The sequence below is a fragment of the Hemibagrus wyckioides genome, linkage group LG16 (assembly GCF_019097595.1).
Source record: "Hemibagrus wyckioides isolate EC202008001 linkage group LG16, SWU_Hwy_1.0, whole genome shotgun sequence".
Classification (NCBI taxonomy): domain Eukaryota; kingdom Metazoa; phylum Chordata; class Actinopteri; order Siluriformes; family Bagridae; genus Hemibagrus; species Hemibagrus wyckioides.
Window position 1 is genome coordinate 12883768 of NC_080725.1, and position 27233 is coordinate 12911000.

Below are 27233 nucleotides of genomic sequence, written 5' to 3' on the forward strand. Positions count from 1 at the left end.
CATACACAGTAATGCTTTACCTTCAATGTCCTGATGTGCTTTTATATATATAAAAAAATAATAAATCAACGACTCTGTGGTGTAATGAAGCTGTTACTGTTAGCAACCCAAAGAGGATTATTTTCCTAAAATCGCAGAAATCTCTTTGAGTGTTTTATTCCACTTATACCTCAACAATTTCCAAAAACACAGTTTCTGTTGGCATTAATTTTATAAAGTCTAGCCTCTATCTCGATGTGAAACTGAGACTCCTTTCAAAAAATTCAGGTCGTTGTTTAAGTTGTTACTACAGAAATGGTAAAATGTTACAGCTGACACTTAATATAAGAGCTGCTGTTGTGAAATGAATCAATCTTCTCACCAGTCAGAATACAAATACTGTATATGTCCCAATGTATATGTTCATATGTATGTATAGAGGTCTTATAAAATATACAGGCATTGTGGTCTTGTGCATTTCAATATTTATTCATATCAGTGCAAATAAACACCAGAAAGTAATAAAAAATGTAAAACATCATGGTTGTCACAAGAAGATCATAAATGAAACTGATTTTTTTTGTTGTTTTTTTTGCTACAAATGCATATCTGAATGCACAGCAACTCAATCCAACTCAGAGAAATGTGTTAAAGAGTAACAGAACAGGAATTCACACAAAGAAAAATAAAAAATACAAACCAATATGTTTGTCTCGTCAAATGTGATGCTTTAAATAACCATCTATTCGTGATAAACAAAAAACAAAAATAAAACAATTAGAAAAAATTTGTTTAAGACTTGACATTTCCCATTCCAGGTACTGATACGCAGGTGCTTCCCATGCATGTGCATGCAACAGGCAGCGGTGTAGAGATAAGACATAACACGACGGCTTGCAGAACAAAGAGCGAAGATTATTGTTAGCTCACAACATAGAGACATGCAAAAAAAAAAAAAACTCATTTTCTGTAGATTTATGTACATTATTAGACAGATATTCTATTTACAATCCAAGACGATAAAAACTAGGGCTTTTTCAACAATACAAAATAGTAATATTTCATCATGAAAGCACTATTTACACAAATTTTATCAAATCCAAATGTATCTACATACAGACAAAGGAATAAAATAGTTTGTGTGACAATTTCTTAAAATTCATATTTAATTGGAGTATGGATCAAACTTTTTTTTTTTCACAGTACTCTCAGCTTCACATGCTATCCTTCTATGATTGAACATTTCTTAATATATATATATATATATATATATATATATATATATATATATATATATATATATATATATATATATATATATATATATACACACACACAGTATAAAGAAACAGAAATCTCCCAGTCAAACCTTTACTCACATCTTTGGGGAAAAAAATTAGCATAACTGACACCGCAAAACTGTGAACTGCTACATGTATGTGTATAGAAAGTACAAAACAATGAATGATACAAAACCGTAAAAAGATATTCTCGACAGCTAAAAAATATGAGTTTTCTTTATTCATGCCAAACACCTGACAACACCTATAGAGTCATTCCTGATGTAAAAATTAAAGCATTGTAAATCAATTCAACAAATGTGTGTGTGTGTGTGTGTGTGTGTGAGTGTGAGAGAGAGAGAGAGAGAGAGAGAGAGAGAGAGAGAGAGAGAGTGTAAGAGAGAGAGAGAGAGAGATATCACTGTCATTCCTACTGGGATAGAGTTTGTGGCACAATTATTCAGGTAGACAACATGAGACATACCTGATCATTCATAAACTTCAACTATTAATAAACTGCAATATTTCTTTCAACCTTTATTGTGGAGACGTGATGCTCAGATGGAACACATGCATCTAATATATCATTGTGCTTCAAAAAATAGGGACATATACGGACATAAATATAAAGTTAAATGCAATGGTAACATTTTCATAGTCATATATATATATATATATATATATATATATATGATTTACTTTCCACAAGGGTTTTATAATATAAAAAGGGCAAAGAATCAGATTGAAACAGGACCTGTACAAACTTCAGAAAAATGGCGTACGGACGTATGCATTGAAAAGAAATGTGACACGTCAAATTGCGTAAACGTAACACACTCAGTCTGTAATGTGTAATGTGGCTGTCATTACAGCATTCATTAAAGTGAAACAACAAGTGGTCAGCATTACATGGTTTGCACTTTGTTACAAAACAAAAACGAAACACACTCCTTTCTCAAAATGTGTCATTATCATTCTTTGGCAGTTCGGATCTATGGTTTTTCAAACAGCTCACTAAGGTGTTCACCTCCATTGCCTTGTCTCTGTATCTGAACTGGAGAAATCGTACTTATTCTGGCATCATGGTACCGATCATCGGCACATGGCTCTACTTTCACTGTAACCCCGCAGTGCGTCCTCTGCGCATGATCCTCCACCTCCCTTCTGAGCTGACTGTTCCTCTGTTGAAGCATATAGTACAGTATAGGATTAGACCTCATTAGAGGTGGAGAATCAGGGCTGGATTCACATTTATCCTCCCCAGCCAGTGTCCACCTTAGTGAGCTTTCTGTTTCTTTCTTCACAGGTTTGGGACTGGGTCTGGGGGATGTGCCCTTATCCCAAGAGGATCCCTGGATGCTGTTTCCTGGTGAAGAGGAAAGCGAGTTAAAATGACCAGGCCCTGAGTTAAGAGTCTGGGGAAACCACGGAAAGTTCATAAGTTCATGATTGTAACTGGAGTGACTGAAGTTCCCGTTGGCTTTGCAATTTGCCTGAGGGAGAAAAGAACTAGCTGTCCCCTGGGGTTGAGATATCTCCTTCAGACAGTTGTCTGACAAAAGGAGCTGCTTCAAAACATTGAAGCTTTGGCTGTCTCTCATGGGAGCTTTACTCGCAGGACTCTTGATGAACAAGTCATCAACTTTTGGGCTTGGCAGCCTTCTGCTATTGTGGGCCTCAGGTGTATCAGACACCATACTCTCACTCACAGTTTCCAATGGTCTCTGGCAAAGTTCTTTACTGAGGTGTTCAGCCAACTCCAAGCAAAGTTTCCTCTTTTTGGGAAGAGGCACCTGATAATCCTGTTGCTCCTCTTTCACTGTGCTCACAATCTGCTCTGTGCATGGACTTGAATGATAGGTAGTTGTCTTCTGTTTCAAGAGCTGGCTGAGAAGTCCGTATTTAGCTTCTTCTTTAACATTGCTGTGTGCTTCAATGACGGGGCTGTGACTTTCATGACCCAATCTCCAATGGCGTCCGGCATTGTCAGTGCTGACTGAAAGAAGACTTTCATCTCTTGGCTCTGTTTTGACCATGACGTTCAATGAAGGTCCGTCTGAGCTGTCACATAAAGAATAAGCCCCTGGAGACTTTTCATGGACTCCCATAGCCACCTCTGTGCTTCTCCTCCCGCTGGATTTCTCCTTGTGGGAAGCAGTGCCAAGCAGAAGTTGCAGCACAGTCCGTCTCTCCAGGAGATTTTCAATTTGTGTCGATGCTGGTGGTGAGCGCTCTGGTCCAGAAAAGGGTGAGAAAGTGGCAGGTGGTGACTCAAATAAAGGGGGTTTGCTCCTTTTCACTGGAACAGCAACCCTATCCAGAAAAGTCTGAGATTGATCTAGCTCAGGCTCTGGGCTTTGCCTTTTGCTCTGTGGCCTACAGGATTGCAGAGGAGGTGAGGGAGATACATTCTGCAAACCACATTGAGCTAGATTTTGTAATAATTTACTGGCTGTGAAAGCAGGTTCCACTATCTTTTCACTGGTGTGATGTTTAGACTTACATAGGTTCAGAGGACTGGACTGAACAAGGGGTGAAGAATAATAGAAAGGAGAAGGAGTCTTGCTTGTATCTCCACTGACAGAAGATGTGGACAGACCCGCGCCCATCAGCTGGTCAAAAGGGTTTTGTGTTCTGCTCTCCTCCAGAGTTCCAAGCCGTTTAAGTGGGCTTCCAGTCATGTTTTGATGGCTGGCATCCTCCTGCAAATCAGGGTAAGGTGCAATTTTGTTTACCATCTCATTATTTCTGCGATCCAACAGTAACTGCATGAGGGTAACCTTATGGTGAGATGTCATGTCTGGGCTCATTTCCAACTCCCTGGCTTCAGGTACCTTTGCCCCAAGAGTCTCTGACTTCCACTTGCTTATAAGCGTCTCTGTGAGCTTGTCTAAAGATGAGACTGAGGAGGGCGGCTCAGACTTTTGGCTGGAAACTCGGCTCCTCATGGAGAGGTCAATAGGGGAGCAGCTGGAGTAGCAGCTCTCTGCATCACTACTGTCTTTGGTCAAGCTGTTTTCTGGGTTGGAGCACTCACTGTCAGACTGATGAGAAGAGGCTTGGCTCTGAGGAGAGGTGAAGTCATCTTCCAGGTGGCCATTCTTAGTGAGATGCTTCTGGGAGTTGTGGTTGTTGAGGAGGAGCAGAAGCAAGCTGCTGCAGTTTTGTGGGGGCCGGCTGCTGTGCCTGTCAAATGGACGCTTCTCTTTAGGAGTGTGAGGAGAGGGCCGAGGGGAGCTGGTGGGCGCACTTTGACCTAGGCTCAAAGAAGGGGTTCTCTGGCTGCAATTTAATGTTGGTGAAGGGAGTGTTCCATTTAGGGTGTTAAAAGGGCTTGACATGTCTGGACCAAACACAGACTCTCCCATGCTGGGTGGTCTATTGTCTTTAGTTTGGTGTGTAGCCATGGCTGCCAGTCTCTCGCTGGCTGATCGGCTACACAGTTGTGCTTTTAAGGCCTGTTCCTGGGAATATTGCTGCAGATGGGCTTCACTGGAGAGCAGCAATGCTAACTGACTGCATGCCACACTGGGTTTAGGAGAAGGAACAGGACTGGACCTGCTCTTTACTAGACTGGCCACAGCCTTCAATCTCTCTGCACAGGACACTCTGTCAGGCACTGAGCTCTGTGATGAACGAGGAGACTCTGAGCGTCGGTCTTGGCTATTGCGACGACTGTAAGGCACAGTGTTGTGGCTCTGTTGCTTGTTTTTCCTTATCAGGCCTTTGAGGCGGCTAGAGGCTGTACAGTAGCCCTGTAAGGTGTCCTTGTCAGTAGGTGATCTGTCACTGCTCTCTCCATCTAGCTGTTTGTGGCTCTGAGTGATGCTCTGTGACATGGCTACTGTCTGCAGTCGTGAGCTGAAGGACTGGAGCAGAGAAGCCAGAAGTGTGCTCTCTCCCTGTGCCGAATTATCCAGACTTATTTTATGGTGCTCTTTGCCCTGTCCGTTCACCTGCACTGCAGCAGGGTCTTTTTTCTGGTTGTTTATCTCACTCCAGGTACCTGAACGCAACAGTCTGGCCTTTTTAAGGTTCTGGGAGGCCGCTCCTGGAGGGCTTCCTTTTTCTGGTGGGCTAGAGCCGTGATTAGGTAGCTGAATGCCTCTGGTCCCTTGGTTTCCTGCCTCACCATTGTTGCTGCCAGCCTCCGGTCTCCTTGTTGCCGTGGCACCAGGCCCAGATGCAACCGGATGCATTAGTAAACCTTCCAGATAAGTTAAAACAACAGAATCCTGGTGTGTCTCAGGGCCAGGTTCCTCCCCATGAGTCATGTTCAATATTAGGCACCCCTTGTGTGGTTGTGGACGACTACTGAAAACGTCTTATTGATTGTTGTGCCATAGATGAAGAGCCCTAATTCCTAAAAAGGAACCTGATACTTCGACTTTTAAGTTTTACAGACTGAAGCATTGGATGTCAGAAATTCCATCACACAGCAATCCAGCTGGAATTCTTTTCTGTGTTTCTGTGACAAGCCAACTTTTTGAGCAAAGACACACAGCCGGAGAGGAGTCAGCAAATCCTCTTTACTACCCCGGCGAAGTGTTCCATGCCGCTGAATACTTTGGATGTCTGTCACAAGGTCCCAGGGGTTCTGTGTTGTCGTTCTGCTCTTGTGCTCTCAGACTGGGCCACACGAGAACCTGCAGCATAGGGAGCAAACAGAGTAGAGTATGAGGAGAAGTTTTACATGACAGCACACGACTGAGAGTCTGTTACATCACATATTCAGGCCAAGCTCTTACAGTGTCCTAACAAGGTCTTCAGTTTACTTCTGGAATTGAAAAAAAAAAGCTTTCCCACAAACATTCTATTTAATAAATGCTATTTCATAAGTGCATGTTTGATAAAAAAAAAGTACAAAATTATAGTCAAAACATGCTTACTGTAACAATTTGTCAAAGAAAAAGAAAAAAAAAAGATCAGAGTATTCCCCATAGGCAGGATGCTGAGGATCAACTCCAGAAAAACAGCAGGGCGGTATAGATTATATGAATTATGTCAGTAATTCCAAGCAAAGCCCACTCTATGCGTTGTCACGTCCTGCTATGACACTTCCAGCAAACCTCTCGAGAAATGTGTCTCTGCTTGCTCTCATGCGTGAAGGGCTTTTGAGCGCCGCGCTGCTCATCAGTCTGAGAATTTCGGTGGATTATCCCCACACACATACTCAAGGCACGGCTCACATGATTCTCTCCTGCATGGTGATGGATGCAGGCAATACGCAATGAGCTGACCTTACCACAGGATCTGAACGAGGGGAGTGGATCTGGACCAGTGCAAAAAAGGGTCACTTTGACCTGTAGCTATTTAAATGCTGACATGGTTTCCTGGGAATCATCTAAAACTCACTGTGAGCATGATGGTCACTGAAACTTCGTGTATTAGAGACACAATAGACTTTCCCTGTTGTTTGATATTCAGCATCATACTGATGAGAAAGAGGTCTGTCTGAGTGATGCAACTCGATGGCTGTGATAACTGCTCTTGCTCATTCGTCCTGGCAGTACACACAGCAGCCGAGAAATATGAATCCCAGAATATGCAGCGTGATCTTGCCTGCAACTATCTTCCGATCTTGCACTGTGGCTCTATGGCAGTCCCTGAGTGTCCAGCAGATTCAGAAAAGGTCAGTCCCCTCTGCCTTACTTCCCTCTTAGCAGTCACTTCCCTCTAAAGTCAGTGTCACGCCAAATTGGTGTACACAGCACATACACAAGCTAGTAAATGCCAAGAGGTATTGCTACCTTTTTCCTCACACGCACGCTTTGTCAACTCAGTTGGATAGCTTTACCTAAAAGAGACTTGACATCCTCATGTGAGGTGTCTCACTAGGATAGGATAAGTGTTAAAACAAGAACAAGTAGTGGGTGAGATTAAAACAAAGTGCATCTTCTTTCTGACACATACTGAGTGCATGTTCAGCACTAATATGTACAATCTGGCATTACCAGAGTCTGTAGGTGAGAAACTTGTTCAAATTGAAGCTGCCTGTCATCAGTCTCTAACACTTGGCGATAGCTGGCAGGTGTAAAAGAGCAGGAGTGGGTGGAGATACAGAGAGACCTGGTGCACCTGTCAGGATGTGGCTCTACAGAGCTACAGCATCAGACCTCACGCTCTGTCAAATAGCATGACACTGCCGGTGTGCTGTGTGCTCGGAGACCCTGGATGTGAACTCTGTCAGCTCCAGCTCCACAAACAGCCCTCACTTCCCTACTGTCAGAGCCACAGCCACAAAGGTTAATTAATACAGAATACTCCTCTCCCTGTTAGCTATTCAGTTGTCTTATCCTTCAAATCTTCCTGCCTCTGGCATCAGTGTAATGTTTCTCACAAGCTCATGGAAAGAGTCTTGATCATGACCTGCGGCAGCTTCGTTGAAATAAAGTGAGTCAAACAGAAAGAAAACGCAGTGCTCTGATTTCCCTTTTTTTTGCAAAACTTGGTTTAGCCTGGTCAGTCGTGGCTAACCTTGGCTGACTCTTGCTATAGGACCACACATTTAAATCTCATGCAAATTACATTGAATTTGAAAGGTTAGTCAACAAGTTCAAGGCTGAAAAACAACAAGCAGAGCAAAGAGGAAGCCTGGTCAATGAATTATTGCAGACAAGGCCATCGGTCTCAGTTACGGTGCTATCCTAAGCCACTGACCCAAATTTGACAGGAACAAAAGACACTAAGCCATCTGACATCTTTGACTAATCTTAATGGGCAGGATGAAGACTATTTCCTTGCCACTGGCTTATCTCGGTTATCAAAAAGGCACTGTAATGTTGAAGGCCAATAAACATGCTTGGTTTATTTCTGTATTCAGGTTAGCAGGGTATTTATATTAAAACAAAGTTGAAAAGAAAGAGAATTGGATGTGAACCAAGTGGAGCAAAACAGATTAAAGAAAGAAAATAAATGAAGCTAAGCCCTTTCCAGAGCAGGATTAAAACCAGATTAAACCAGATCAAATCACAACCAACATATGTTTTACCAGGAACATTGGGGGATGCTTCAGAAAGGGTCATGCGAAAAATGAATTTATGACATGTAGGCCAGTGTATGGATATTACTGCATGCCTCAGAACAAAGTGCCATTATGGCATTGTGAAACTCAGTAAGATCTGGTGTGTGGCTAAGGACAGGGAAATGTGTGTAGTATCTAAAATACATGCTAATCTTGACCTCTCACACAGGGCCATGACTTCATGTCCACGCCCAACCTTGCTGGACATAAAGGACAACGGTCTCTTTCTCTTTCCTGATCTCGCTGTGTCTGTCTCTGTCTCCTTACCAGCCTCCAAGTAATTATCCTTTATCTCCGACAATGTCAACCAATAACACCCAGCAGCATTTTAAGTGATTTCGACTCGCCAGTGGCAAGAGAAAAGCAGTGGCAGGCGTGAATGCTTTATCATTGCGGGGTGCCTTTCCTCACTTTCTGAGACACCAAGAACAGGAAGGTCACAACATTATCAGTGGTGGGGAGGCAATTTCCAGCCTTGAGTTGGGGAGAAAATGGGCTGTGCTGCCAAGGCTGGACCTGATGCAAATGTCAAGGGTTGGATAACTAAAAGCCAGTCTTCATTGTTCAACATGCGGGATACAAGATTAATTGCAATATTTTCTCTTCAGCCTAAAAAGGGATAATAAATTACTTCCGTTGTCAGAAACTGTAATCCATTTACACTATTTAAAATGTGTCCTTAATAGAAAAGAAGAAGAAGAAAAAAAAGCCACATGATTCGTGGTAGAAGTCAAGGTCATTTTGAGACTCTCATGTTGATGCAACAGCTGGTGCCCATGCAAAGCGCTCAGTGTTAATAAAAAGTGACAACGTGGCCCTGGCTGTGTATATCACTAATATCGGACATGGGGCTGGCAGAGGAGTGTGCTGCATTAAATGGTAAGTCAAGGTTAAAGGAATCTAAAGGAGGCACCCAAGGCTAAACACTTTTCGATGATGTTATCTGAGGCTGGGGTTGCGCCAGCTACTCTATAGGGCTCCTTCGCTTAGGCATTTGTAAATTTAATACAGCTCAGTGAGATTAAATAAAACAACAGGCTTGCGAGCTGACCAAACACAATTGTAGAAATGTGGGAAAGTTTGATATGAGACCTAACATCGTCTTGGGAAGCCCATGACTGAAACACATATTTTATCAGGCTTTGTATTAAATCTCAATGATAAAAGAGTAGAAACTAAATCTAAAAATATACAATGTTGACAATACACCAGTATGGGAAGGCGAGAACTCTCCCTCCTGTTTGTGACTGGTTTACTCTGGGGAAGGCACGGCTTAGCAGAGCCCAAATACTCACTGACCTGCGGAACAAAAAATCCATGAAGTGGAGTCAAACCTGTTCCAGCACCTCCTACCTTGGTGTAGTTGAACCAAAAGTCCAACCCTGGGTATTTCAGACTGTATGTTTATGTTGCACAGTGTAATCTGGGCTAATGGTTTTTTGTTTCTACAGCGAGGACTCGATCTCAGAGAGTCAGTTATGTCACACGTCTTCAACGTCATTGAAACTTGTGATCCCTTCATGATGAGGTTGCTACTCCATCTGTAATTCTTACTTTGGAAAAAAGTGTAGCCACCCGAATAAAAACCTGTACAATTGGGGAGGAAATTTAATTACTACAATCTACAATCTGTACTCGTAGGAACTTGTATCCTCTTTACTCATAGGAAATAGTTATTAATGGTTATAAATCCAGACTGAGGTGACCTATTTTAACACGCACACTCTATTACCTGGCCCCTTTGCAACACTTTGTTCATTACTAACCCACATTAAAGGTCTGGACCCCATCCATGACCTAGATAAGTTTACTCAGACCCATGTTGTTCCTGATTTTTCTCACCACAAAATACAGCAATATAAAAAGATCAGCAAACAAGACAGTGTGATTCCTAGAGTGTTTAAAAAATATTATAAAGTGCTGAAACAAAATAATGTAATAAAAACGGAGCTAGCCAAACATGAGGACACTGGCCATCTCTTCTTACACCTACTTTCTCGAACCTGCACTAACTTTTCAGCCAAGTATAAAAATGTTATATCTTCTGTTTTCATTGCAGAAATTGCCATGCTGTTAAAAAACTTGCATCAGTTAGGTGGATTAAAGCTCCACTCAAGATATTCACTGGTGCTCAAACTGGGTGATTATAGGTGAATTCTGTCCAAAAAGGCCACTGTAGCAATGCAATAAATCCATGTCTGTCTCCATTAAATATTCATTTCACAAGGTGCTCTTAAGGGACAGATATGTACAAGATGATGAATCGCTTACAGTTTTATCCAGAAAGACTGAGAAAAGTCAAGGCTGATTGCTGGAGTTGCATATGCCTGTCTGCACCACTCTGTGACATAAAATGAATGTTGCTGATACGAGTCAATGTTTGATTTATAGTATAATGGATGTGTTGTGGACGAGCTGAGAACGTTTCTGGAATACAGCGAGGCTGAGTCGTGGTTTGAATGACAGAACAAGTATCCATTAGCAGCAGACAGAGAGAACGGCAGGCATCTGTTCCTGACATGCGCACAGCTTTATATATACTAGCATAAGCTACGCCTCTAATCAGTTAAGTGCACTTAACCTATTAAAAAACAAAATGATTGGGTGTAACCTCTTTGAGCCAGCCCTAGGTAGCATGGAGCCAGCTGGCAGGCATGGCATTGAGCAGCAGCCAATGAAATGCCAGACCACCGAAATGTGATTAGACGTTCCTCCCACACATCTCCTCTGTTCTAATCACTAGAGTTTAGACTCCTCCAGACTTCATTTGAAAGTGCAGTGTCTCTCTTATACACCGGCACACACTCCAAGTCTAATCACTGAAGCTTTGACTCCTCCAGACTCCATTACTTCATCTGAGACACACACACACACACCTATTACTCAATTCTGCCGAAATAGAGCCTGCCAAATCCAGGTTCATCCATCACCTCCATCTCTATAACACCTCAGTTATCCAAACTGATCCTGAAGCCGGGCTCGGTTCCCAAAAACCGCGCCTAAACTCACCAATATGACATGCTGCGCTACTTTCTTTACCACCTGACCCTAGAGATGCATCGCAGACAACATTTAGTAAAACCCCATCAACAGCACACTAACAGTGAATGGTGCAGTCCTGAGAAATTCCTTTGAAAACTGTAAGTTTCTTTCATCTTCAGTAAGCGCTTTATCCTGGTCAGGGTCACAGATCTGGAGTTCTCACAGGAAGGGACACTAGTTCATATCAGGGCACCACACACACACATACACAGGGATGGAGTCACCAGTCCACATACTGCTGCGCTGTGTAAGGTGGGGGGAAACTGGAGAACCCAAAAGAAACATGAGCTCATGATTGAACTTTTAATTACAGAGAATATTTCAATATTATTGTTACTACGCATGCTCACTACATAGTTTATAACAGTGTTACATAACCTACATAAGGCACCTCACTCACAATACAGACTACAGACATGCAATAATGTAGTATTTATAATTATAATTTCAAATATATGTTTATATTTACACCACTTTTCCTACACCAGCATTCTGTTAGGCTTGCATTAGGCGACTAAAAGTAGGACAACAGATCCTGAATATATTTTCTTTCTTTCTTGAATATATCCATTTTATATATATATATATATATATATATATATAATGGATATATATAATGGATATATAAAAATATCTATTATTCCAACAATGAAATTCACTCTGGCAGCACTCATATCTTGTGATCTAATTGAACAAGAAGTAGTAGCACTACCTTTTCCCGAGCTGTGAATGCAGATACAGGTAAAGTGTGCAGATCAATTTTCCCTACTGACAAGGATGCTTTGGCTGAATGCTAATGATTTCCTACTCTGTCACTCTGCAACACACACACACACACACACACACACACAAAAAACCACTCTGCCATCCTCATATCTCCATTTATCCTCCCCCTCGCCTCTCTTATTTATACGTATTTATTCATTTCGACTGGTGCCAATGGTAAACGAGGGCATGTTGTTTTGTGCTGCTACTAATCAAGGCCATGTGTACCAGGGCACAGGATTAGAGGTCTCAGACAGCGCAAAGCTACACCCGTTATACCACAAGGTTACAGTTTAATCTGTGGTAACCTCACACACAGCCTCACTTCTCTCACTGCTCGCTGTAGTAAACACTACATGTCCGCACTGGCGTTCTCAGTCCTTCTCAGCAACCGACTGTGTCAGCTGTGATAGATATTACTGGACAAACTTTGACTCTGTGAGTGTTTCGCAGCTGCATGGAGCTGTCTTCACTGCTGTGAGACATTAAAATGACGTTCATTAAGCATGCAGCACACACACCTCGGGCGAGAAATTGGAGAGGCGAGCTGGAGCCTGACAGTAACGTCTGTCACACACAGTACTACTGAACATCTGTGATTCCTACTTCTTCCCACCCACTGGCTAGATTTGCTCCATCATCCTACGATATGCCAATATATTCTGAAGAGCACCAAAACGTACCTCCTCCTTTCTGGAGCACTGTCGAGAACTTGTAAACTGCGATCACTTAGTGACAGGCCAAACATTTACAAAGAATTACACAAAAAATAGTAGTCAATATGGTAACTTCAAACTAAGACCGACCTTCATATAAATTCCATCTACAAACACCTTGTGTACTGCTATATGTACCATTAATGCATATTATCGAAGGAATAATACACTTAGAAACATGCATTGATTAAAAAAATAAACAACTACAGGGTGGGGTGATGTGGTCTGATTGTGAAACAGAGTTACTGAACAGTTGTTTTATTCCTCTAAAACCTCCAGAGTTTTGGTCAAAGAAAAAAGCTTCTCACTTAAGTTTACAGCAGCTACAAAATTCTCACATCTGGCACACCATCTCCAGCCTTTTGCTTTTCCTTATTTTAAAAAGACAAAAAAACATTGAAGCTTGTCATGTTAGACAGCAGCAAACCTGAAGATTTTCGCACATCAGAACACTTACAGCTTTACCTCTGACACTGGAGACCAAAAATACTAAAATAACCTCTCTGTATTAATGATTATGTGATATTACAATATAATATAATATCTATATATAATATCTGGCCAGCAACTTTCAGAGATGCTGTTCAACACCTGTTGACCAATCAGATTCAAGAATTCAAAAGCAGTTCTGTATAAATGGTGACAAAGTGACAGTAGATAAAAAAACAAAAAAGTTGCATTATCGATACAAGCCACAAACCAGCGGCCACTGAATTGTAGCTTGTATCAGTGATGCTAAAAAAGCACATGTATTAGCAGCTGTATCTTCCTCACTCAGCAATACAGAAGGTGGAGATGAGCGAGAGTCAACAGCACCTTTCGCATCAGCAGGAATATTTCATTATGTACATAACGAGTGCCATTAATCGCTCCTAACAAGAGGACACAACCTCACCTTGGCAGTCTGGCATGCAGCTGATGGGAGGAGTTACCAGAGGGAAAAGGAGAGAGAGAGAGAGAGAGAGAGAGAGAGAGAGAGAGAGAGAGAGACAGACAAAGACAGACAGAGACAGAGACAGAGACAGGAACTCAACATCACCACACTCAGGAAACTGCCATCTTCTGCTCTCCCTCTTCATGCTGATGTGTGAAGACAGCCAGCGGCTGTGAAGGCAGAATAAACACCCAGAACAAATGAAAGACTAGGGGACAGAGAGAGAGAGAAAGTGTGAGAGAGACAGAGAGGAGAGGAAGGATAGAAAGAGAGCCTGCAATGACAGCAGCGCCCTTGACACACTGACATCAGCCCGTTGTCATGTGACACTGTCATCTGCCACCTGGCAAGAACCTCCACCTTCTCACGACCTCATCCTCCGGTGACCCCCTCCCACCCTGCCCTAGAGGCCCCCCTCCTCCTCTGAGCTAGCGGTGAAGGTCGTGCAGGTCTCTGTGCCCTCATCTGTAATCCTCTGCTATTCGTCAGCAGCCGTGCTGCGAGGGGAGAATGCCCAATTAGGCAGCTGTCACACAAACTGGAGGCTGCACAAAACTGTCCCTCTGTCAGGCGCCTGCGCAGCTGTGGGTGCCAATTACAGACCGGGCTCTGCCCCTACTACCCCGGATCCTGCCTGCTTCTCTCAGGCCAAATGTAAGAAGAATAACACACTGTTTGCAAGACCAATATAAAGGGTCTCTTTACAAGGATGGGGGAATATTTACGCTGCACAGTATATCTGCCTCTCTTGTTCTCTTTCCTGTGATGAATAATTTAGGCAAAAGACACTTAAAAAAACATTACAGGAACCAATATCTAGTACTTGTTGGTAACGTTGGTCGAGACTGTGCATGCCAAAGAAATCTTAAGAAGCATCACTATCTCACCAGTGCATCCAAGGATGTAGCGTATATCACTTGCTGACAAATTTGTTGCAACCAGACGATCCATCATCTCCAAACGCATCTGTTTTGAGTAATGGGAAAGCTAATCTACAAAAATGAAAGGGAACAAATTGGAGAGCAGCCTGCAGAAGATTTACGGTCCTGTGGACTGGGACACGTAGGGGCATTTATTGATCTTTAAGCGTCCACTTATCCGTTTAATCAAGGAGCTGAAGAAAAAGAAGCAAAACAGACCAAGAGGCTGATACAGTAGTTTCATGGATTGTCAAGACCATTGTATCAAAATGGTCTAATATCGAGCTTCCATCCTTTAAAAGTTGGTCTAAAAGGATTATAGACTTTGTATAAAACAGTTACAAATTGGTAGAACATTTTGTTTCTCTTGGAACAGAGACTTTGTTAGATTAGAAGACATTCTGTTATTCATCAACAGCTAAGGGACAATGTGTCTTGAAGATGATGCCTGTACTTCCAAACAGCTCAATCTAAATCATTTTATTCCCAGCTGGGTCACAAACCCAGGTGACAGCCTGTGTAGTGTGTTATTGCTGCTTTCTGACGGGTTGATTTAGGCTTTTGTCTGCAAACTTCTGTCATAATCAGACCAATGGTTAAAAAAGCTAAACAGCACTATGCTGTCGCTGGAGGTGCTGACAACGACCTTGATGAAAATCTCTGCCGAGTTGCGAGGAGCTGTGTGAAGGATACATGTAAGTAGGATTTAAGAAGAAACAACGGGGGACTGTTTAGACAGTCGTGAAGTTGAGCTGGTGAGGGGGCGCACCATGGCGAGGAAATTTGAATGGTTGTCTCTTTAAATAACTTTAAGACCTCTCCTTGTTCTCTTGTCTACTTATTCCAAGTTAACACCCCCCCACACCCCCACATACACACACGCACACACATGCACACACACTCTGGCACTATAAAGCCGCCTAGGTTCCTTTCAGATTTGCCAGACAGAGAGTGGGAGGCAGTCTTTTATCACAGAAACAAAGGTTACTGTGCCGCACAAAACAGCAGATCTGGACCTGGAGCCCTGCACAACTGAGGGGGTTAAATCCCCTTTTCCCGTCTGCACGGGGGGGAAAGGAGGGGAATGATGGATTTTACAGTGCCCCTCTTCTCCTCCCCTCCCCCCATTTCCTGTTGTTCCTGAATGTCACGGGCAACTGTGTGTGTGTGTATATATATGTGTGTGTATGTGTGTGTTTGTGTGTGTGTGCGTGACCTTGAGCGGCATCGCTGGCACGACACAAGCTGCCTTGCCTGCAGGCGTCCTTGAACTGGATCTGCAAGACAAAAACCTTTCATGCTGTCTGATAGACATCTCAAATCTCCTTCAGCGTCTCGCTCTCCCAATCTGCACGGCTGCTCTCAAGTCCCCTCCCCAACCAGTGGGAACGGTGTTATCTGAACACTGGATCTCTAACCTTACGAGTGAACTCTGAGATACCGGCAGAATTTCAAAAGGTCTGACTGGTTTATTTTTAACCTCCAACACAAATTCCCACTAATTCAGTGTGGGTGGGTGGGTAGGGTGTGGGGGAGGGTTTTAATCTACGTGATTCTGAACGGCGCTGGTGCCAGTGTGGGTGTGGATTCTGATTGTCTCAAGACACCCAGTGAAACTAATTCAATGATGCAATTCTGTTCTCTACAGAAAGGAAGAATATACAATACCCAGACGGTCTTAACAGTAAGAAAGCAAGGGCCATGAAGAAACTCTTGTTCAACGTGGAACCGCTTGCCTTATCTTAGAATAATAATGAGCGTACCGTTGTAGCTGCGATGCAACCCTGGAATAAGGTAGGCCTGGAAATAAGCTTTAACACGATTTGCTGAACAAGCTACTGCTGAGAACGAGTAAGCCTGGAACAAGGAGGAGAGGAACGATAAAGGTATTTCACGAACTAAGCCTCGGATCAGTGGTATGGCGATCTGCTGGGATGCCTCACGTTTCCAAGGAGTCGATCATTTGCCAGAAAAAAAAAACCTCTTCTGCAAATGGGTTCTGCAGAAGAGGGATGAGAGTGTTATCACTATGCAAATGTAATGCCCTTGGAAGCACCAGTATGCCAAGCCAAGGTTCAGAGTATTATACAAATATTTGGAATGTCCTCCATGTCTTTGCTGAAGCATGAAAGGAGAAAGGAGGCCTCTCATCATAAGTGTGGACAGGATGCTTGTTCTTTGTAGGAGATCTCGCAGGGTCGGTGTCCATTCGCCCAGCTATGTCAAGTGACCTTTCCTGACTGTAATGCTGTCGCCTGGGTTCTGCGGTCCTGCTGGAAACCATCTGCTCCGTTCTTCCGATGACGGTTTCGGAGAGGCCGGGCTTGATCACAATCCTGAACTACGCTGAGGCTTACTTACTGGAAAAGATCTTTGTTCTGAAATGAGTCAGACTTCTAGTTCTTTTACAACATGGGACAAGAGATCACTTTTTGCAATGGAAGCAAACAAGATGCTAATCCTCAGTATATAACCTCACTCTAGCCTGATGTGTGTTATGTGTCATTTCATTCCAGGGCCTTGCACACCTGTGTAAATATAGCACGCTTTCAACACAAGCTGAATCGGGTTCCATTAGCCAGAGTGCTTGTGGGCGCCTCTGCACTACGACCTGCAAGTTACACTTCGGCATAATTCAAGCACTGAACCACAAACACACACTGGGTCAAAGTCCCTTTACTTATGCTATACTGCTTGGTCAACGTGGTGAAATATGAAATAGCAATAGTTTCACAGATCAAACAGTGCACAATGTTATTAAGAGTCACTGAGCCAAGGATAAGGTTCTGAACATTCCAAAGTCCAGTCCTTGGTCTTGTATATTTTGGAAGGTCTTTGTATTAATTTGCTTAAGTGTTATTACACTACACCTAAAATTACCCACTCTTGATTGCGCTAACCTTATATAGAGTGACAATATGTTCTTTAAAACAGTTTAAAACAACTTGGACTTGAACTGGGAAACCGTCCAACGTTAAGATCAGTCGAGTCTTACATATCGTGATGGAGTGCAAACTTAGGAGGTTATTTTTGGTCTGCTTTTGTTCGGTTAAACTTGCAATGGGAGTTGGAATGAAAAAAGGAAGCCAAGAGAAGCATTATATCTTTTATCAACGAGTATTTCTGCAGGGCTTTGGTGTGCTCAAGTATAATACACTCGGAAAAAAAAAAGGAAAGACCTCCACGCACGACTCGGGGCATATAATCTACGGTTCATTTGCAGCTTCCTCCAGAATACGACAAGTCGTTTACAAGATGTAGCCTTTGCTGCTGACCCACTTCCATGTAGCTGCGTCTGGAGACGAGGCCCTGCTCCCCATCTGACTGACGACAGCTCTGCCACCCTCTGCCTCCGTGAACTGTGAGAAAAATAGGTCGCCATGACCCACTTTTCTCTGTGTGAGTGTGTGTGTGTCTGTGTGTGTTTTTCTATGACAGCATGTGAAGAGCGCCACAGAGTCTTGATCAGGCACCTCGAGGAGAGCAGGAGAGAGAGAGAAAAGGAGAGAGTGGGTAGAATCAGACAGAGAGAGAAAGAGAGAGAGAGAGAAAGAGAGAGAGAGAGAGAAGAGAAGGGACATCAAAAATTGGAGAGACAGAAAGACAGAAAAGACTACTTTCATTAACCCTAGTGCACTGAGAACAAGCTCACAGAAATATGAAGCTCTTATCAGGCTTCATAATTAATTAAACAGGATTCACAGCTCAACTCCAATCACTTCACCCCTTTCTCCATATCCTCTACATCCTTGCAGCTTGTTCCAGCTCCATCAACCAAGAGAGGAATGCTTCTGCACCGGATGTTGAAAAGCTGGGTGTAGAAATGCCCAAATGACAGGTTTACTCATTAACTTCTGGTGTACACAGACACTGACTTCCAAATCCCCAGAGCTTTACAGAGGATCGACGGCTGCCTCTCAATCAGTGCGTGTTGCTTTTGCGGAGAGAGATGTTTGCCGATAATGCTGGCACGAGCTCTCTCGCCCCCTGCAACGATCCTCTGTGTGATCCTTGTAATGTGAGAAGATGTTTCCAGGCAACACACACTGACAAATGGTCAGATATCGATCCTGGTCGCGGCATCGGCACAATGAGCGATGTTTCTTCCTCCGACATATATAATGCATGATGTACATATGCAAGTATGTACATGTGAAAATATCCATTACATATGCAATGTAACGCTATGCAATGCCAGAGATGTCTGGGCATAAATGTTGCAGTGTGAAACAGACCGAGAGTGTGAAAGAGAACGGAAGTACATTGACTTTTATCTGACTTACTGACCAAGGTTTCATAAAAGCTTAAAGAGCACTGAGGAGAAATACAATGTTGAGTCAAAAGTTTGTGGACATCCGACCATCACGTGTGCTCCCAACAGTCTGGAAAAAACACATATGGGTGTGATGGTCAGGTGTCCAGAGACGTTTGACTGTATAGTCTACAGCTAGATAACAAACAATAATAAATTGTGCAGGTAAAATGCAAAAAGCGTGTAACTTGTAACATTTTTGTTGCTCTGTTATCAAACCCCACGCATGTTTCCAACATCTATCACTCCTCTGAAAGGCATGTATAAGCTGTTGAATCACTGCTCATTGACCTTATTAAACCCATTTAAATGTATTTAGGTCAGGCCCTGTCTAGCTACGAGCATGAAGGTCAGCCCTGAATGGAAGGGCAGGTGGCTTAAAGGGAGACTCGGCTAAATCAGAGTCGTCTGGCCTTGGTGACTCAGCCATGTAAACACGGTTACACAAGCAGCACATTAGCGCATTTAAGCGCACGGTTTCCTCTCTGCATCGCATCTTCAGCTCCTCCAGTGTAATTAACTAAATCAGGCATTTTTTTTAGTGAATATGCCCGATATATATCAAGCGGTCCAAATCTTAACCTACTGAAAATATTCCTTAAGTAGCCAGAAATTATCTCAGTTGGGTCCCAGTATATCCAAAATGCTTTTGTTATGGTTGCTATGGGAAACAAGAGGAGGTGGTATTACAAAATGTGCCTCTAGTCTAGTTACATCTGCCAAGATTAATTAATTGATTCTGTTTATGCTTGTGAAGGAGAAAAAGGAAAAAAATGCTAGGAAGGAATCCAAGAGAAAAATTTCCCTCTGTATTTTCTGTATTTACTGATGTAGAATGAAACAAAGCAATCCTCACAATCACAACCACGCCGCTCCTGATAACAACAATATAAAAGATCCAGTGGCTTAACAGTGCTCGGGTTACAGTGCTCATAACCTTATGACCAGGCTGATAAAAGAGAGAGAGAGAGAGAGAGAGAGAAAGCCTTATCACTAGACAACAAATCTTCCAACAAGTGTGTTACACAAAGTCCAGCACGGCCCCCCTTGGTGAGGGGGAAGGTCACATGATTGAACCTTGTTTTAGATTGTTATTTAAAAGCCACTTCGGTCAAGGTCAGGTTAGTCTTAATGCCTACTCTCTACCCATGGCTTAGCCTTGAGAAGCATGAAGTGGCTCACTAGGAGGAGAAGGGCGCATTTATCTTCCCACGGCGCCCAAGGACGTCTCCCGACCCGCTGTAGGAGTTCTAACTCATTCCACTAGCCCGACTAATTGGGATGCAAGGAAAGTAGTCGCAGGGCAAGGATGAGTGCTACGCTGTGAGGAGCAGTGAGCCAAAATCACGGCTGGCTGAAACAGCTTGGGAGAAAAGCGAAGCCAAAATAAGCAGCGTGGTGTGCTGCGCTTGCGCGTTCATAACCGACGGCGGCGGACGCACCACATGTCCCAGTGTGAGTAAATTCCTTTTCAGCATGCACAAAGAAGGACTATGCGGTGAGACTTCATCAACGCCGCACCACTGACTGCGACCCAGGAAAAGATATCCACTCTCCGCCATCTATCTGTGCTGGAGAGGTGTCCCTTGTTGCCCAGCAACAGCACAGTTCACTTTAACCCCTGAGCGGAGGCTTTTGTGCTCCGACAGCAGGAGCTTGGTGTCAGTCAGCTTTAGGAAGTGAGACAACTTCATCCCTCGCAGCTTTTTCATGTGCCTGGAAAGGCTTACGGAGGCTGCGTTTTCAAGAAAGCCAAGTTTCGGAGCTCTGCGGAAAACGGCAGATGTGACAAGACTAGCAAGTTAACTGGGACAGTGACAAAAGCAGAGGCCCAACTGTGGAATGAGTGAGTGTCTGTTAAGTGCTAATATGAGAAGAGGAAGAAGAGTCAAGCCACTTTCACTCATCTAATCTTTGAGGCTTTTATATATTAAAAATGAACATTGCATTTGATTCCTGTGTGGAAGTCGAAGTCTGTAAAAAACTGATATCCATCCAGAAGGAAAGAAAACCATTGCTAATTATCAGTGTCTCAATGACATGATGCCCGGGATAAACTGCAATTAAAAGCTGTAAAAGTTGTCTCTGCCTCTCCTGATCCAAACGCCATCATCAATCCCCTTCATTCCCTTCCCCTCAATGAAAGAAATAAATCTCTCAATCAAAAGGTTATACCTCACAAGTGATATATGGAGACTTGACCCTGTACTGTATCTCTTTTTTTTCATTCATAAATCCTCAAAATCCCTCCTTTAGTTAATTGCAATTTGAAAGGAAAGCTTTTAAAGAATGGATCTTTTGTCATGTCCCAAGAGGCCCTGGACTGTACGTGTGTAGTCTCTCACACACACACACACACACACACACCTGCCTATAAGTCGGGTCATTACGTAAATCTCTTCCCGCCACAGCTTACTGCACCAGACGCTGTGTCCTTGCCTCGGCTTTGAAGGTTCCCAAAAGGACGGCTGTGCTAAGAAGTTATGAAGGACAGTGCTGGTAATAGGCTGGCTCTGCAACGGCCTTGGACTTTGAATTCTCCGGCAGACAGGTTCATGCATCAATCCTTCAGCTTTACACTGACAAGGCACTCACCTTCGTGACTTGACTCAACAGGAATGAGTGGCATTTCACTTAGCCGGACCTCTCTTTTTCTCCTACTCTCTCTCTCCCTCTCTCTCTCTCTCTCTCTCTCCCACTCTGTGTCTTGTTTTAAAAAAATACAGCTGTGCACAGTGCTCCTGAAACAGACTTGGTGTCTTAATCAAACACTTTTTTTTACCCTGACACCTCACAATCCTGGTGGTCCTGATGCACCTATATATAGAAGTCGTAGATCTACCCTGGCAGTAATTGTATTAAATTAAATTATATGCTACAAAAGTAACAGGGTTCGTGTTTCTCATAATCAGCACCTTTCCATTTTAAGGCTTAAACTATTATACGACGTGACCTTTTTACTCATAAAGGACGGTACATTATAGAAAAGATGTGTGCTGCTCATTATAGGAGGTAACCGTGCTAACACAGAAACATGGGATTTAAGTGAGCTGCGAGGTGCTTGGGTTCCTTTTCAAAACAGGGAGCGCATGTTTAAATAAAACGTTAGAAGGCCGAGCTGCTCGTGGGAACGCTCGGTGGATGCCACTGCCTGGCACAGATATTTCACAGCTACCATTTTTAAATGGGTGATGACGGTAAGGGTGGTGTGCTTAATTTATCTGACCTGCATCTTTGCCTGGGACTGGAGAACAAATTCAGCAAGCTATAAATTATTAATAGTAAAGCAATCATGCACAGATCAATCCGTTGCTATATATTCCAAGAAGATGATCAGGTTTAATGTTGCTATTTCCTTTGTGCAGAAAGATGTTCTTGTTTTTTTTTTCTCTCTCTCAAGCTATCTGCTATATGACATCTGTAGTTTTAATGCTGTATACATCTCAATGTGGGTACAAACTAGATCAGCTTGGATCTATTTACACACCATTTGTCTTCTTGTGTGTAAAGGAGACTCAAAAGAAGTGGCATCACTGGCATAATTTGGAGGTGAGAATTGCCAGGCATTGTCTCTTTCATGTCTCTCTCTCTCTCTCTCTCTCTCTCTCTCTCGATATGGCACTATTCCCAAGCATAAAACAAGAGATGATGGGGTCATTTACATTTTCAGAGCGACCATCCACACTGCAAGTGAGTCATTCTCACACTCTGACAAACCCAACAGCGATGCTCACACTTCATGCAATCAACCTGAGACCACAGCTTTTCAGTAGCACACCATTAAAACCCATTAACTGCCACATTTCTGTAAAAGTCTGTAAAACAAAAGGCATGTGGAGCTTGTGCATAAAGTGGTGCGTTCACCTTGAAAACAATTATTCAAAATTAGCATATACATTTGCATTGTTTTGCAGTAAACATGATGCACGAGACGGTCGGGGGGGGGAGGTTGGAGACGCAAATACAGATCGGGTTCAGGAGAGAAAAGAGAAGTCTGCACCCTCGTTCTGTTGTCACGTTCTAAAAGCGGGGTGATTACTAACAGAATACACATCCAGCTCTGACTCTGATTCATCCCTGAAAGGTCAAAACAAAAACACTTTCCATCCCCAAACAGCCTCCCAGTAGCAGCTCGCCAGCTTTTTAGCAGTGACATTCACACATAAAACATGTTGTTTTGAAATGCAGAAACTAGAATGAGGTCGCGACCCCTAGTTTCTGGAACGTCTGTGACGCTAAATCCAATGGATCAACGTGACTTACGAGATCTGGAGCTCAATATAACCCTCGATTCAAGCTACACTAAATAAGCCACTAACTTAATCCCGTGCCCGAGATAAACATCTATCAAAACCGCATTCCATTTAAGGACAAATCCTCTTGCTCATTGTTGTTTTTCTTTCCTCTCCTTCACCTGAACTAACAGCAGCAGCACCAACGCCCAGCGCCTCTTGGTAACCTTTTGACTCTGACCTTTACAGCCTCTCCTTATTGACCGAAGCCACGGGAAACCTCATGACAACAATAAACACGGTCCAAAATCCATAGACGCTGTTCACCAACACCAGACACCATGGTTTAAAAAGGAAACACAGCAGCACTTGTGCTCTTCGTTTTCTAACGAATCTCCCATTTGTCCTGTATAAACATACTAGCTTATCATCTTTGGATTGTTTTTCCAAGAAGCCACTGGATTCCTCAGGGATTTAAAATAATGTTCTTGTGATGCCCCCAAAAAATCCAGTCCAACTAACTTTAATTATTGAAGTAATTTGCCTTTGTTGTTGAAGACCTTGTTGTTCTTTTTAAACCAATTTTGTCTCCTCCGGCTGAAATGTTAGTGCTTATTTAGTATTACATTGTCGTCTCGTGACCACAGGCTCCCTTTAACTCTGACACATATGTTAACTAACTTTGCTTCTTAATGGAGTTTTGTAGAAATACTTTCATCGCTGTGTAGATTAATTTTACAGAATAATACGGCGTGGTTGATATGGTTATGGAGATCCCGAGTACCTCTGACATCTACTGCTTCACACGGCTCTTTCTTTCTTTCTTTCTTTCTTTCTCTCTCTCTCTCTCTCAGAGAGCTGAAAGAAAGTTAGCAAGCAGTCGTCTATATGAGCGGTTCCATTAGTATGATGCTCCGACATCAGGATGTAAATTAGTTAATCTAGTGTTTACAAAATGACTTACATCCAAACACAATCGGTTTCCCAAGCAATTTAATAAACTTATGCTAAGGTCACACCTTACAACATTGTTTTTAACACGTTCACGCACGAATCTTAAGGAATGAAAGCAGCGACTAGTGCATCTTTAAGAAATAAATGTGAATATTATACATAAGAGGCAAAAAATGGCAATGCAATGGGGAAAAATAAACAGTGTCGTATTAAACAGTCTAAAGAAACGCCACCTGAGACCCGAGGTGAACACGATGTAAGCATCAGGCTTAGCTAGCCGGCTAAACAGCCCCCCGAATGAAGCTTTCCCGGTTACCATGACAATTGACCACTGCCTGTGGCTACGTCCCAATCCGCATACTACTCAACTAAATAGTGCGTCTTATATCATATTTAGGATTAGTACTGTTTTTGGACGTCGCCTAAATCAAGCAGCTATGGCGCTTCGGGGTCGTTTTACGCAGCGGTTGAAGAAGAAGAAGAAGAAGAAAAAAAACGCCCAAATTCACTTGGCATAATAACAACACCTGGCATCGTCTCACACAACAGCTGCTCGGCACGGTGCCTTGTTACCTGCGTGTGAAAAACGCGCTTCGTCTACTGACACCAAAGTGGGTCAGGGATCGTGTCCGTAAGAAGTCGTCTGGTCCAGCGGTGTGTCAGCAGAGTCCAAAAAGCAGTCCTTACTCTGTTTAAGTCGGCGCTGAAGTGCTCATGCTCGGAATCCCCGCCTGGCTGTGTGTTCAACTCCGCAATGTGCCCTCTAGTGATGAGTGATTCACTTTGCCAAGCGATTCTTTTCAAGAGACTCGTGTGATCCGAACGCTTAGTGACGTCTCCGCCTTGTACCAATTGACTTGTTTGACATGGTTTTAAGTTGTTGTTGTTTTTCGTTTAAAATATGGTATTTAATGAATAATGAAATAAATCACCTTTGGACGTGCTGTTAAAGGAAAATAACTGACGACATGGTGGTGTGGTGTGATTATTTATCCTATATTTTATATTTATACATTTCCATTCCTCTTACGCCACAGCAACTCACCAACAGCTACTATTTGTTAATAAACCACACAGCATGCATTTTTTTTTTATCAATTTATCATTACATATACATGAATATCTACAAAACTATGTTCTTATCCACCTTATAACACCTTATAAACAATTGTTTCTTTAACAGCCTTTTGTGTTTACCCTGTCTGAAGTTAATGACAAACAAACACAAAAACAAACAAAAACCCTTGCTGAAGATTTTCAGCTTTCAGTAACCTACTGTTACAAAGCACTGGTAATGGAGACTCCTTCCCTATATGTTTTCAGTAACCTACTGTTACAAAGCACTGGTAATGGAGACTCCTTCCCTATATGTTTTCAGTAACCTACTGTTACAAAGCACTGGTAATGGAGACTCCTTCCCTATATGTTTTCAGTAACCTACTGTTACAAAGCACTGGTAATGGAGACTCCTTCCCTATATGTTTTCAGTAACCTACTGTTACAAAGCACTGGTAATGGAGACTCCTTCCCTATATGTTTTCAGTAACCTACTGTTACAAAGCACTGGTAATGGAGACTCCTTCCCTATATGTTCAATAAGTGTCTCATCATGTAAGGCATCACCAAGTCAATATTTTTAACTAATTTGTTACTTTTTTTTTTAAAGTAACAACTCATTGTTAAAAGCCTTCATATCACAACTAAGACATTAATATAAACATTATACGACAACTTAGTATAATAGAAGCTAACTAGTTGATGGAATAAGTGGTCATTGTACATTTGGCATATTAAACAAAGGGGAAATCTTTCTATCAAAATAAAAATTGTTGCTATGAATCCGTAGGAAACAGTATGAAAGATGTTCTTGGGCTTTATTATGAAACAGAAAGGCACCAGATTAGCATTAATTCCCAGTGAACCTCCTTTCTGTTCTGCCTGATTTGAGGTATTTCTTATTTATTTAACACACCGTATTCATATTAATTAGCTAAATATTAAGCACTCTATGATGAAAAAATAATCATAAAACTGTGTTTAGCTAGATCCGTGAACATGTGATCTGTATGGTGTTTTGGCCACCGTGTGTATATGATGAATCAAACGATTCAAACTGGTCATAGTTCAAATGAGTCGACTCATTAAGTCATGTAAAGTGTTCATCTTTGGGCTCCGCCCACTTCTGGAGCGCCCACACAGCAGCCTTAAAGGTGCAGGAGCGCGCTGCAGTGACTAGGGATGGGCCACAGCACTGAGTTTTACTGTCAGAACCAAATACCAAAAGACTACAATCCTGTTAGCAGTACTTTGATGAAAAGTATTCTTGTGAATCTAAAAATTATTTTTCAACATCTACAGTTCACATTTGCAAACACATATATCAAGAATTTCACATGAAATGATTCATTCTCCAATTTGGCCTTGTTTATTTACAGCAATATGCTGCATTTCACTTAAAAACTCTCTCTCTCTCTCTCTCTCTCTCTCACACACACACACACACACACACACACACACACATGTTTTTGTCTGTGTGTGGTTGTGTGGTTGGGGGAGGGGGCATGTTTTTCCGGTTTTCTCCCACTGTCATGCAGGTAGGCAGATCGTCTATGTTAATTGCCCCGAGTGTGTGAATGATGGTGTGAATGGTGCTGTGAGATGGACTGGACCAGTTAATGAATATAAATAGTAAACCCCGATGGGGCCAAATGTCCTCACAAGTATCTGAATAAAAAACAAAACAAAAAAAAAACCAAAATCACACACCCTCAACATAGACATGACTAGCGTAGTTAATCTCATTCTTCAATGTTTCATTAAGACACATCCTTTCAAACCATTTTAACTAAAGTATAACAAATAATTTCCTTAATATATTTTTAATGCCCAAGAAACATCTGTATTAATTACATGTACCTTTAAAGTACATGAGCATTTAAGTCAGAAAGCATTCATGAAAAGAATTCACAAATATATTGCTGCACAAAATTCACCAAAACTGAAAAAACTCATATAGAAAGTACAGAACTGATGACCATATGATCATAACGCGGTCTGGGGTGCACTGATCCAGCA

General features: G+C 42.5%; 1 protein-coding gene across 1 annotated transcript; it reads right to left on the minus strand.

Annotated features, from left to right (window-relative positions):
- Window positions 1-447: 447 nt before the first annotated feature.
- Window positions 448-24925, minus strand: nrip1b (nuclear receptor interacting protein 1b). Its single transcript, XM_058411874.1, has 2 exons — window positions 24732-24925; window positions 448-5905 (listed from the first exon to the last, which is right to left on the minus strand). Exon 2 carries the CDS (start codon window positions 5531-5533, stop codon window positions 2252-2254), a length of 3282 nt encoding a protein of 1093 aa, XP_058267857.1. The 5' UTR covers window positions 5534-5905; window positions 24732-24925; the 3' UTR covers window positions 448-2251.
- Between the last annotated feature and the right edge of the window lie 2308 nt (window positions 24926-27233).

Coding starts and splice junctions, on each gene's coding strand:
- nrip1b (XM_058411874.1), bottom strand. CDS start 5,533: ATGACTCATGGGGAGGAACCTGGCCCTGAGACACACCAGGATTCTGTT.